The sequence below is a fragment of the Pteropus medius genome, unplaced genomic scaffold, assembly GCF_902729225.1.
Source record: "Pteropus medius unplaced genomic scaffold, Ma_sr-lr_union100, whole genome shotgun sequence".
NCBI classification, from domain to species: domain Eukaryota; kingdom Metazoa; phylum Chordata; class Mammalia; order Chiroptera; family Pteropodidae; genus Pteropus; species Pteropus medius.
In genome coordinates this window covers 3,500,162-3,514,518 of record NW_024356333.1, presented here as the reverse complement: position 1 = coordinate 3,514,518, position 14,357 = coordinate 3,500,162, and the positions used below count along the sequence as shown (strand labels likewise).

Here is a 14,357-nt window from a genome sequence, read left to right as displayed (position 1 = left end):
CTCTGTTTAACAATCAGTTCTCATGAGCCAGTATGACCAGGATTCTGCACGCCACTGCTGGCGGTAAATAAAGAACACCTATTACCATTTCTACAGATGTATATCATGAAAGAAACAACAGAAACAAATTTGCTTCTTTGACCTAACTGATGTGAGAATGTTTTGTGGAAGAAGGGCTTGGGTTTACCAGTTCACCTCACTCACCTCTCTGTAGCCCAGTTACACCACAGAGAGAGCCGATCACCATTTGCCATCAGGCTGGGGCTACGTGGTGACCAGAGAAGAGTGCAGTGATACGAAGGTGCACTTGGCTTCATTCTTTTATTTCTTAGCCAATGAAATTATAGAGCAGGACAGTAGACTAGTGTTTGGCAGGGCTTCTCTCTTCTCTTCAGCTAAATTCCAGGGCGCATTCACTTTGGATAGTATCCCTTGCCTTTGCCATACAGCTCAGCTCAGAAACTGGAGGAATGGACCCCTTTGTCCACTGTAGGACCTGGCAAGAATTGTAGAGAGAAACTGGTTAAGATTTTGGAGAGAATCAACTGCATGACCTCAAACTGGAGTGAAAAACCTGGGTTTGAGTCCCTTTTTGCCCCTTACTAGTTGTGTGACAGTGGAAAAATCATATCCCCCCTTCTTTAAAATGAATATAATAGCACATTTCTTACAGGGGTATGTAAGGAGGCAACAGGAAGTAATAGAAGTTACTATACATATGTGTGTGTATCAGTTGCAATTAATTAGACTGCATATAACAAGCTCATGTTTATTCTCTTTCATATAAAAAGAACCCCTAGGCAGGTAACTCTGCGCTCGAATTACAGCATCATGGTCATCAAGATCCTGGTCTGCTTTTCTCTTGCTGCTACTCCATTTTCACTGCAGATTGTGCTAAGATAGCTACTTCCATTCCACCTTGCGTTGCAGCCAGTGGGAAGGAAGAGACAGTGAAAGAGGTTGTCCTCTTCCCTCGCCTTTAGTTATAATTTTTGGAGTCACACACAGCTCTTTCATTTAAATCTAATCAGACCAAAAGTTGCTTCAGAGAGGTTGGTAAATGCCATATATTGGCTGGGGAGCAGTGTGCACAGCTGAAAAGCATTTCCCCCCCCTAAAGAAGGTAGGAAAAATACTAGAGGTATCTAGTAGTCTTTGCCAAACTTTGTAAACTCTTGGTAGCTAACAAAATAGTTAATGCAGTTATATTTCAGAATCAAGATTGTCATTGAATGACAGTATCATTAATAAGTTGATCATATGAGTCTGATTATTAATCTAGCAACTGCAATATGTTTTTATTATCAGAATAATTATTATAATATTAGAAGTTGTTTTGTGGTCCAGCCACTTCATTTTACTAATGAGAATATGTAACCAGAAAGAAGAGAGCACCTAACATCATATGATTAGTTACATTGGGAACTGGGATTTGAACCCACATCTCTTAATTTAAGGAATCTGGTTAATTGAGCCTGCGATGCTTCACCAGGGCACCTTCCACAAGATAGGACATGTGCCACAGGTTGCTGAAAGCAGAGGAACACAAGGAGCATTTGAATCATCCTCCTAAAGGAAAATAAAAGTCCCCAAATAAAGAAACTCTGCACACAGAGAAGGAATAAAACAGCACTTAAAATAGTATTTAGTAATATCATTCGAAATATGATGGTGCACATCATTAAACATAGACGGTCTTATTACTGTCAACTGGGAAGAAATGGATAAATAAATGATGGATAGGAAACAACACTCCGCTTAAGTATCAATAATTCTTACCCTTGGTATTAGGTACACTTATATCTACCTAATAAGTCCAGTTCAGTGCCAATTGAAAATATATTTTCAATAATTCCATCATTTGATTACTCTCTAGTATTTCTTTTGTGTTTCTTAATTCTTCATATATCTTCAGTTTTCCTCTTTTCTTCCTATATATACACTTTCTGGTAAATGATATACATCTAACCATTATTTTTTTTATTTTAAGTGAAATCTTTGGTTATTTTTCTATTTTGTCTCATAAACCATGTTAGTTTGTGCTTTTTCCCCTAAAACTAATTAAGAATTTAAAATGCCATGACACTAAATAACAAAATAACTTTCTAATGGCCTCTTAGAACTCAAAGACCTTTGCCTTATGTTTTAAATACAAAGTCTTGACATTTAAAACTATCTTAACTATTGCTTCATTTTCAAAACTTTGTAAGAAAAATTAATCATAACTTTGATAATTAAAACATATAACATCTAGATTATATATCTTGATAGTACAGCTATGATTAGTAGATTCATTTATTAATTCATTATTAGCAGTAGTTGTCATTGGCAGTGCATAAATAAGCATAATTTTGTATTGTTTGAAAATATTACAGTACTATAATTTTACTAAAGATTTATAGAAAAATACATACTTTCTTTTTACAGGAGATAATAGAGAAGCGCAGGAAGGAGCATTAACTTTATTCCTTAGGATTTAGAAGACCTATAATATCTTTAAGCCTATACTTCTCAAATTATAGCCCCCAAGTTCTAAGATGTTCCTAAGCAATATAGTAATGCAACTTTTTGAATGAATTTCTGTATTCACCATAAGCCTAATGAATTTTTTACTATAGTAAGTCTAAATAGGATAAATACAATATTCTCTGCTTTTGGCTACAGTTTTATCAACTTATATATTAGTGCTGATTATCTCATGATGACTAGAAGCATTTATTGATAGTATGTCTTTGAATGATAAACATAAAAATGTATTTTTAATATTAATAAAATGTTTGCTGTATAAAAATCTTTTAAAATAGTCTCAGAGAATTTATAAAATGCCTTTCAGATAGCAAAAATGCAAGGGATTGTTACTATTTTCTTGTTAAGGTTATAATTGTTAAAATTAATGATACTATTATGCACTTTAATAGCAACATAATTTAATATGTAACAGATTTTGGAGACAGAAAAAATGTGTATATTGGTCGAATTAAAGATAACTGACTGGCTGTATTATTAGTTTTGTCTAATTTATTGTGAATGTTGTTATTTTTTTTTAAGTCGAATACAGTTTGAATGTGCATATTTTATCTTTTTTCTTAAAGATAACCTTTGGAGGCATACCTTTCTCTGGTAAGCCGAGTTCCAGCAGTAGAAAGAATTTCAAAGGCTGCATGGAAAGCATTAACTACAATGGCAACAACATAACTGATCTTGCAAGAAGGAAGAAACTGGAGCCCTCAAATGTGGTAAGATTTGTCACCCCCAAAATGTTGGTTCCTAGAAAGATCAAAAAATTTGTGTTTTCTATGGACAGTTGAACAACAACATCATAGCATTTTTCATCATGCTTATGTTGGACTCGACAGTGTAAAACTGACTTTAGAGTTACTAAACGCATAGGTACCAGATAGATTCAGAATAGACACCGTTTTTTGAGTTCAGTTAGCCTGAAACAGGCATCGAGTTTTATTCAAATGCAGCATAGAACTTTAGCACCAGTGTATCTGGGCTCCCCATGAGATAGGCTTCACCCCAGCAGTTCTGCAGCCCTTAAATTGACAGCATCATGTTTCTAAATGTCTCATCATTTATGGCCCTCTACTTCTTGTTTATGACTTAATTCCATATTTTAAAAGTGTGAAAACCAGAAACTTTATTATATTCACTTCCATATTTCCAAAGAGAATTAATCCAAGTATATTAATAAGTGCACTTTTTTCCAAGGCTCTAAACATACTAAACATTATACCATTAAATAATGATTGATTACCACTGGATGGTGAAAGCTGTGACAGAAGCTCACAGTGGTCTTCTGGCTCTGGCGTGGACATTTCCAGGTTTAACTGTTTCAAGCAGGAGAGCAAAAATCAGAGAATGCTCTAGCACACCTGCCTCTCTATGACACTGCTTAGGATCACTAAAAGGTATCAACTTAAAAATCTAGTGTGTGTATTCCCCGTCATTCTTCAAGAACAGGGTCTACTTCAGCCCAGAACATTGTTTAAGAGAGTCTGGGATTCCAGATCCATACAGTTGAGAGCCACTGGAAGTAGGTAATATAATGAGTGCAGGTATTGTGCTCTAAATGAGGTCTGATGGTCTCATTGCCCCACGTTTATTTGAGCCTAGAGTTTTCATAAAATGAGTGGACAAATGGAAATCCCCTATGAATAAACAGGATTCATTTAGGTTGGGCAATGTAAATTTTTTCTTTAATAATTATTTTTCTAAAAGTTATAAAGTTATACTAAGAGCTAAAAATTTAACTTTGATGAAGTTATTTCATAAAGCATATTGACTATAGAGAAAAATAGTGATAGCTCCATTTATAGGCAGTAGGCACCGTGCTAGGCATGTTACATTTCGTAGGTGGGAAAACTGAGATTTAACCAGGAGAAATAACTTTGCAGGGTAACTGAATATGAGTGGCAGACAGACCCCCCAAGGTCATGGTCTCCTTCCATACTGTGTTCTTATCTAGAGCAGTATTAATACATATGCTATTTTGAGCATTGTATAAAATGGCACTGGGGTCCTTCTGTTCTCTCAGAAATTGTTGCTTAAAATAGAAAGGTACAGAATCCAAATCATCATAATAGTCTTTCCATTATTTGCAACTTTAAGAAGAGGTAATGTGATATTTCTACCCAAATCTCCCAGTTGGTTCTGAGATGTGTCCATTAGGTACCCAAAACTATGAAGAATTGCTCTATGGAGATTCATTCCAAAATCAACTTTAATGTGAAATGTATTGCAGTCATCTAAATTACTTTCCTAATCTGAACAAGTGGCTTGAAATACAATCTTTGAAACTCCTTGAGAATATGTCAACCAGACTCAACTACTATATCTATCTCAGAACATTGCATCTATAATTGGTGCTGTTTTACTTGAACAGCAAAGGTACTGAGTAAAGCATAAACTACTATATTTCTTAAAATAAAATGAGCAGGCATAGAATATACTTTTAAATAAACATACATATACAGATTAAAATGTTAGGCAGAATAGACCCAAACAGGATGTTTATCAGGTAGCTCTTCAAAGGCAAATATGTAGGAAATTTGCTTTCAAAGATGTCAGGTCCTGATATTTCAGTGAAATCGACTCAGCTCTCATTTTGCAGCCCTCTCCGTGCGCACACCCATTCCCTCGTTACACACTGACTCCAGAGTCAGCACCGTTATTCAGGAGGGACCTTTAATTTTGCTAGGAGACAATCCCCCCAACACAAATGTGTGGTGGTCGTTACAACATCCCAGTTATTATGGATAGGCAGTGTTTTCATCAGTGAAAGTAAGCATTTAAAAATAATCATCTGTGAAGATATAGTAAAAATTTAATTTGAATATAATTCAGAGAGAGCCTGCCTTAAATTTAATGGTTAATGTGCTGAAATGGAAAAACTATGCATCCAGGGATAAGATAAGTGGTGTTATGTAAAAAAAAAATTCGAAGGGGCAGTTGAAAATATCATCATATTATAATCCTCAAAATATAATGGTGGGATAAAAGAGGTTTGGAAGCAAGTGTGAATTTTCAAATCTTTAAAAAGAAAGTACTTAGACCCTGTAATATAAAATTCATTGTATCTGAATGGAGTATGAAAGGGAAGGAGTAGTTTTGCAAATTTTGTTTTCATTTTGTACATTTATGTCACTGTTCCATAATCTTTAATGCATTTTGATTTAAGCACAGTTCACAGGAATTTAAATGGAATTTTGATTGAATAACATAATAATCTGATATAATCACAATTATGCTGATGCCAAAGATTATATATATTAGGTGTGGTGATAAAACCCAATATTATTGGCCCCATAATATCAGTTTAATAAATTGCAACCAAATGGCCATAGTTCTCACTGAGACCAGATTAATATATTAATGAACACTGGAATAAGCCATCCAGAAGAAGGCAGTGGCATCTCCTCCCTGGCTGATGCATCATCCCTGGGGAGCAGCAGCTGTTCAGTGGTCCAGGGGTCCACACTCAAACTTACAGAGATGTACAGCCCATCCTTGGATCAGCCCATTACATCAGGCTGTCAGGCAGTCAATACCATGATGGACTACATTCTTCAACTTGATGGCCAACTTCTGTACCTCGTTAGGTACACACACCAAATAGATTCATGCAAACGTATCCAACTACTGAATCCATGCCACACTGCTGCATGTGAGAGTTTGGCACAGGCTAAAGCTATGTTTTGAAATTTGTAGAACTGTAGCTTTGTCTACTATCTTACATGGATGCTGATTTTATTCTGCATGTTCCTCACACATTGCCCTTCTGTTTCACAGGGAAATTTGAGTTTCTCATGTGTGGAGCCCTACACAGTGCCTGTCTTTTTCAATGCTACCAGTTACTTGGAGGTGCCTGGACGGCTGGACCAAGACCTGTTTTCAGTCAGTTTTCAGTTCAGAACTTGGAACCCCAGTGGTCTCCTGCTCTTCAGTCACTTTGCAGATAATTTGGGCAATGTGGAGATTGACCTCACTGAAAGCAAAGTTGCTGTTCATATCAACATCACGCAGACCAAGATGAGCCAAATAGATATTTCCTCAGGTCAGTGAAATCTATTTGATGTTTGCTCCTGTAGCTGCTAATGTGAGTTCCACATGTTTGTTTTGTTTTGTTTTGTTGGTGTTACATGCTGGTGGTTATGTTTAAATTCAGACTTTGGGGATTATCTCTTGGTTGCCCTGAGTGCTAATTGATAATGGAAACTTGGAGCCTTGCTGAGAGGTTACGGAGTGGGCAAGGAGGAAAGTTGGTTGAGACTGTCTTAGAGCACCCAGATCTCCTATTTTATATAAGTGCTAGTTCATTTTTAATAGAGAAATGGATATTTCTCTAGGTGAATATCTTATGTTTAAAAACAAAGTGTTTATTTTGCTAACCTGATAGTATCTGGTATCCTTTGACTTCATGGACATTCAAATATCTTTTACTATTAGTAATGGGATTGTATTAATTTGATTATGGGTTTAAAGGCATATTCAACTGCCTAAGTAATACTTTAAAGCAGTCTTGCTAAATTTATGCAAATTGTCACAGAATAAAAAGACAGATAAACAAGGGTGAATACAAGATATTATGTATCAACTAAAGGAAGACCAACTTGGCTAAGTAAGATAATTCTTAAACTTGACATCAGTGGTAGATAAGCTGAGCTGCTTAGGTAATATTGTTGTCACTTGAAGAAGTTTAGCAGTTATGGAATATTCTTTGAGTAATATGGTACAAAAAAAGTTGATCTTGCAAAATGAGATGTTCTATGCAAAGAAAAATTGAGTGTGCTATAGGACTGATAAAGAGTAAAATTTTTACCAAATTCCTCTAGACGTTCCTTGCAATAGTTGTTTTTATTTTGTAAAGGACTAATTAGAAGACAGAGAATATGAATATTTGCTGAGCCCCTTGTTCAAATGTACAGAATACTAAGAGAGGAAGTTCATGACAGAAGCCTGGACTGCATGACTGCCGGCTCTGATATCTAAACATTCTCTGTTCACTCGTGATACCATATGCATACCTTCAGCACAGTTTATATCACGTCCTATCATTCATGTCCATCCCATTTCTCCTCTATGCTTGCTGTCAGCTCTTTGAAGGCAGAAGCCATGCCTTTTCTATCTCTAGGATATAAAACAGCACCTATAATGGAAGAGGGGCTCTGGGAATGTTTGTCAAGTTCAACACTATGGCCCTTTGAAATAGTATTCACTAACAGAATATTTCTTGCTGAAGGTTATGTGTCCTTTTGTAAAATAGGCTTTGTGTTTCTATATGGCATGGCTGTGTGGACTTTTACTGAAAGGGATTCAAGGAAGAGATAGTAACCATTCTGGCAGAGATGTTTCTGAAATCAAAAGCTATCGTGAACTTCCTATTTATTTTTTCTGTTTATGCTCTGTTAGTTTTGCTTTTTCTCTGAATGTTTAGTCAAAATGTTTGATCAATCATATTTTATCACTACTTCCAATATAAATTCACTTGGGGAGATTTAGAGCAAATAGAAAATATCTGGAGAGATCAGAATAACACGTAAAAAAATACACATGTAAATATTTACCACAGTTAAAAAACTCCTCACTAAATTCTGTTATGATTAATGATTCTTTTCTGATGACTATATAAAAATGTAAGTAGCAAGGCCTCCCTCCTGGTAATCTCTTAACAAACCAACTTCCTGGAACCATTATAATGGAAAGAATAGGATCTTAAACATAATGATCAATAAACATTTATTAATTTCATGTGGTCTAATATAGGACTCCAGGATACTCTCATCTAATTTAAAATGTGTTTATTAAAAAATAAAGAAGAAAGGAAGCTAATATTTAACAACTAATATACCTTAATAGATCTGCTTAAATATGATAAAATTAGACTTTAGTTATTTGTGTCAATTTAACATAGAATCTGTGCAAATAAAGGGAAACTGATATGAAATCTAAATATTTCTTTAGTCTCGCTCATATATTACATTGAAAATACCTTAATGTTTTGAATATTTCCTTTTTTTTCTACACTTGTAGTAGAAACTGAGATTGTATCAGATATCATTGCTCAAGTTTGAGAAATTTAGTAAGTAAATCAATACACATACATTCAAAAAAGTTGTTCAATGTACTCATTTAAATTGTTTATTAAAAAATAAGGAAAGAAAGAACAAAGGAATCCAATATGTGACAACTATATTCATTTATTCTACAAATAGAGTCCGTAGAAGACAATTTTCATTCGTATTTTAATGCCTTATACTAAATTTAGTTAAACGTATAAGTAACAGTGTAAGTAGCACCACTGAGAAAATAATTAATTTAGGAAGATAAGTTAACCCAGGGCACTAATGTTTGCTTTAACAGAGGGAGATAGTTCTATATTATGTCTACTCTATTCTTATCAGCAGTATGAACTTGAAGAATATCAGTCCTTTTTCTTTTTTTGAAATAGCTTGTCAAAGATACAAGGAAAATCTAGAAGAGGAAAATGCCCACTAACAATATTTTGGTGTGTATACACACAAGTGCGTGTGCGCACGCATACACACTAATTCTGAAGTAGTACATTCAGATGTCAATATGGCGATACTCAGATACTGTCTATTAATATACAGTTCTAACTTGGTTTTGTTTTTAGTTAATTCTGTGGTCCAGGATGAAAATAATTCAGGTGGCTCAAAAGCCTTTTTAGTCTGTCTTGGACATCATTGTTCTTTGGTGATGAATTCAAAATAAATCCTGTAAATTTCGGAATATTCAATATATCGTTCACTGTCTTGTTGTATATTTCCCTCCAAGTTGTGATTAATTTTCAAGAATCTCATTAGTTATTGACAGTGGACTCAACTTGTAAAATTCAAACTCTGAGTAACCTTGAATTTACAAAGTGGGTTATCTTTCTATGAAAATATTTTCCAAGTTGCAACACTTGTATAAAACATTTGACTATATTTATTTCTGCGTAGAATAATCATTACCGATTGGTGAATACATATTTATGCATTACCTTTAGTGTGGAATAAGTGGTAAAAGGACAAAACAGGTACAAGAAAGGTTGAATGGATAACATCTGTTCGCTATGAGGATAATTTTTATTTCTACTTTTATATTCAGAACCCTAGGGAAGGTGGACCTAGAACTGTGCTTTTAAAATGATTTGGGATTTTTTAAGTTGTTTTTTCCAGCTTTTTTGAGGTATGATTGACAAATTAAAATTATGTATATTTAGGTTGTACAATATTATTTTTTTAGACTTACTTCATGGCGATTTAGTTTACATAAATATTGTGAAATAATTACCACAATCAAGTTAATTAAGACATTTATCACCTCACCTAGTTACTTGTGTGTGAGGGAAGAGGGGGAGGACACTTAAGATCTTCTCTCTTAGCAAATTTCAAGTATACAATACAGCATTATTAACTATGATCACCATATTGTATGTTAGCATCCCCAGAACTTTTTCCTCTCCTGACTGACAGTGCCATTTGACCAACATCTCCCCATTTCCCCTACCTCCACCCCTGGCAACCACCCTTCTACTCTCTGATTCTATGCATTTGACCTCTTCAGAGTCTGCATATAAATGAGATCACAAGAGTTTTTGTCTTTCTGTATCTGGTTTTTTTCATATAGCGTAATGTCATCTAGGTTCAAATGATTTTAATCAAAACACAGTTTGAAAACGGTTTCTATCACACCCAATACATACCAAAACAAAGTTTTATGAAATAAAACTTATCTTGCTACTTTAGATGTACTCCCCTATTTTGATGTTTTCTTTTTTGTTTCCATTAAAAAAAAATTGCTATGGTCCACGAAATGATTTCATGGCCTAAAAACAACTTGGGATCCACTGACCTACAGATTTATCCTCTCAATTGAAGAGTTGGTATTTTTTAAAGTTTTAGTTGCCTAATGGCATTTACTTTATGACTCTGTATGGGAAAACTAAATATATCTTTCAGGAACAGATTTATATTATTATAATAGTAGTAAGAAGGTATTACATGTGTATTACTGTCTGATATAAAGTCAAAAAAACAAAACAAAACCCTACTACCATTTGAGATAAGGTTTTTTTTGCAAAATGCAAAAAAATTTTAAAGCACTAAATCATAAACAGATGTTTAGAATAATACTCTAAATTTGTGGTCTGCCCTTGTTAATAAGGTCATAAAATGCGATTCAGCATTTATATATAGAAGAAGGAAAGTAATTCTATTAATGAGACCTTTCTCACCTATTAAAAACAATTTTTATTCATGTAAACAAAGCCTTTCAGAACAATCATTCAGAGTTTGCACTGGTCCTAAATCAATTGTTTGCTCAGCTGAAGTATTCAAACTTTCTTGTTTTGTTTCTGTAGACATTGCTTTAATTTTAGAATGACTTTTCAGCAACTGCACTGTGTCAGAAAACTGCACTCAGCAAATATCTTTGTCTCCAAAGAAAATCTTTTTGTGGTCTTGTTTTACTTTTGTTTCTTTGTAAACTTAAGTTCTATTTGGGTATGTTAAGGTAAGGTATCTTAGTCCTCTCAGGCCACTGTAGTAAAATGCCATAGACTGGGTGGCTTATAAATAATACACGTTTATTTCTCATAGTTCTGGGGGCCAGAAGCCCAAGATCAGGGTGCTGCTAGCTAGCGTGGTCAGACTTTGCTGAAGGCTGTTCTCCAGGTTGTAGATTGTGGACTTGTGGCTGTGTCCTCACATGATAGAAGGGACTGGGGACCTCTGTGGAGTCTCTTTTATAAAAGCAGTAATCCCATTCAGGAAAGCTCCACCCTCATGCCCAGTAACCTCCCACAGGCTCCACCTCCTAACACCATCACACCAGGCATTAGGATAGCAACACAGTAGACCCTTGAACAACATGGGCTCTCACTGTGTGGGTTTACTTGTATGTGGATTTTATTTTCAGTAAATACTGTAAATGTATTTTCTCTTCTTTATGATTTTTTAAATAATATTTTTTCTCTAGCTTTATTATAAGAATACAGTATACAATACATATAACATATAAAATATGTTAGTTGATACTTTATGTTATCAGTAAGGCATCCGGTCAGCAGTAGGCTATTAGTAGTTAACTCTGGGGAAGTCAGAAGTTTTATGTTCACTTTTGACTGTGTGTTGTGGAGGTTAGTGTGCCTAAACCCTATATTGCTCAAGGGTCAACAGTACATGAATTTGGGGAGATGGAAACATTTAGACCATAGCAGGAGGAGTAGACGTTTTCTTGGCTTTTCGTTCACTGGGGAACTTGCTGGTAAATACTGGCCAGTTGCTAGTTCAGTCTTGATAAATGCATTTCCCTGGGACTGCTTGTGGTGCTGTATATTCGAAGCAATTACAATAGCTCTTCTTTCGATTTTATGGATATTTGGAAAGGTAGTTAGCACATCGATATTTGAAAGAATTAAGTCATTCCAGTTTCCAAAAGTCAGTGATAGCTTGCATCGTGGAGTTTCTTTTTTTTCACATAAGGAAAGAAGGGTCTAGTTTGCAATACGATTCTTTTTATGTTTTAATTGTTTATTGAGAAATGATTTTCAGCTCTGTGATTTCAAACTGCTGATGTTATTATAAGACTTTTAAAAATAAATTCCCATAACTCAAAAGTTAAATAACGTTTATCTAGTCATTACTTCATATGCTATAAGCAAATTTTTACAATACAGCAAAAGTGATTGGAATTTATTTAGTAATACATATTATATTCTTTAATTCAAGTTTAAACCATAAGTAATTAGAAGTCTTAAAAATGTCACTCTCCTTTGATCTTTTAAATTTAAATCATTCTGATTCTACAGAAACACACACACAGAAGTATTTGTCACAATATATATAAAATAAAAAAGTAATAGAAAACAAACTAAATATTTTAAATGAAGAGATGATTAAAGAGAGCATCTTTATGTAGAATATTATGTCATGAGAAATTATGTTTTTTAAAGAAAATTTAATACCAGTGAAAAATGTAGTAAATAAAAATACCTGTAAAAGTCTGTAAAGAATAATACCTCGGTATTATTATAAATATATAAGTAGAAAATAGTTCAAAATGAAGTAAAAATCTGAGTAATACTAATAATAATCATCTCTAATTGATGGATTATCAGTTCATGATTAACCTCTTTAATATATTTTTCATAATATCCAAATTTACTACAATAAAAACTTATTACTGTTAAAAAACAACAAAAAGGTATACTTTTTATTAAATGATTAAAAATAGAATGATATTTCTAAAAAGCGGAATGCTTAACAATATTATGGGTGGAAACTTCATAGAGTAAGCTATATCAGCTTAAAAATTCTAGTTTCCTTGCTCTGTTAGAAACATACGTGTAGTAGATTTTTTAAAAGTCTGTTCTAAAAATATGAGCTCCAGCATAATTTCCTTAATGACATTTGCATAACAAACGGAGCATTTTATATTCTGATGCAGAAATTTGAGGGTTGGATCTATGAGCTTTTATCTGAAAATATATATAACTAATTTTGAACAAATTCTTCTGTGTACATGCCTTCTATGTAGTTTTAAACCCTCCCCTCCACCCAGTATAGATCAATAAATTCATATATAAAGGCATTTTCCTTTAAAACTGTTGCTAGCTATCAAAGAATAGGTTTTATTTTTCTTTCTTAATAATGAATTGGTGGATATGAATCTCTTTATTCCCAAATAACATACATATACTTCTACCAAAATAGTAGTTAAAAATTAATTTTTAAATTTCCTTACTTTTTGATAAACTTCTAAATATCCAAAATTTTCAAGGAAAACTCAGAAATTCATCATTTTAATGTGATGAAGGTAAAACACGTCTCTGGATTCTTAGGGGAAGATGGGGCATCAGAAAAGTTGATTCATAGAGCACTGAGCTCGTTTTAATCAGGAATCTACGTTTATACTCGGACAACACCTCTCCTCTCATTTAGTAACAGCCAAAGTGAGATGGATGTAGCTCTGCATAGACAGATAAATATAAGTGTAGATAACCTTGGACATTGCTACAACGCAGTTTGCTTATTTTATTCTCCCAAATTCACAGGTAGACTTGCTGTGAGAGCCACATGGTGCCAAATAAAAAGCATCTGAGTGAATAGTATAGTGCTCCTGGGTAGCTTCACCTAGCTGACTTTTTATTATATTTCAGTTCCTAAAGTGGCTGTACTATCATCATGCAAGCTGAGTGGAAATCTACCTTTAATTATACTTCTGTGCATGATAGTGCATTTTCACATCAATAGAAGCATTATATTCCAACATGAAAGAAAAAAAGAGGCTGGGGGAAAGTTTTGTGATATTAGGTATTGACTTACTCTTTTGAAAGAAAAGGAGACATTTTATTTTATAATCACGCTCTAAGGTACTATACTCACTCTAGTTTCTATAAGGTTTCTGGGCCTTTGTAAATATCCTATGCCTTTTTCAGGGAAGATGAATAAAACATGATTGTGTCTATGTGTGTACAATAATTTTTAAAAATTGCAAGGAGAGGATAAAATCTAGTAAACTTAGGTGAATAAAATGGAGGTAAAAACTCCCAGAAGGGACCAGATGAGGTTCACTGAGAGGCCCATCGTCTTTATCTGTCATATAAGTTTAAGGGCTGAAATTTCTCTGATAGAGTAATTAATAAATTAATTAAGCAATGTAGATTTATATAATAGAGAGATAGTAAGTCACCTGTATTAGGATGTTCCAGAGAAACATAACCAATAGGATGCATATATATAAAGAGAGATTTATTAGAAGGAATGGGCTCGCAATTATGGAGGCTGAGAGGTCATAAGATCTGCATTTGGCAAGTGGAAACCTAGGAGAGCCCATGGGGTAGTTCC

General features: G+C 34.0%; 1 protein-coding gene across 1 annotated transcript in view; it reads left to right on the top strand.

The window, feature by feature from the left end:
- Positions 1–14,357, top strand: part of CNTNAP2 (contactin associated protein 2) — a 1,613,390-nt gene that overhangs the window by 747,231 nt on the left and 851,802 nt on the right. Inside the window, exons 7-8 of the mRNA XM_039861152.1 lie at positions 3,093–3,236; positions 6,295–6,559. Coding sequence (XP_039717086.1) covers positions 3,093–3,236; positions 6,295–6,559 — 409 coding nt within the window. The remainder of the gene's footprint in view (positions 1–3,092; positions 3,237–6,294; positions 6,560–14,357) is intronic.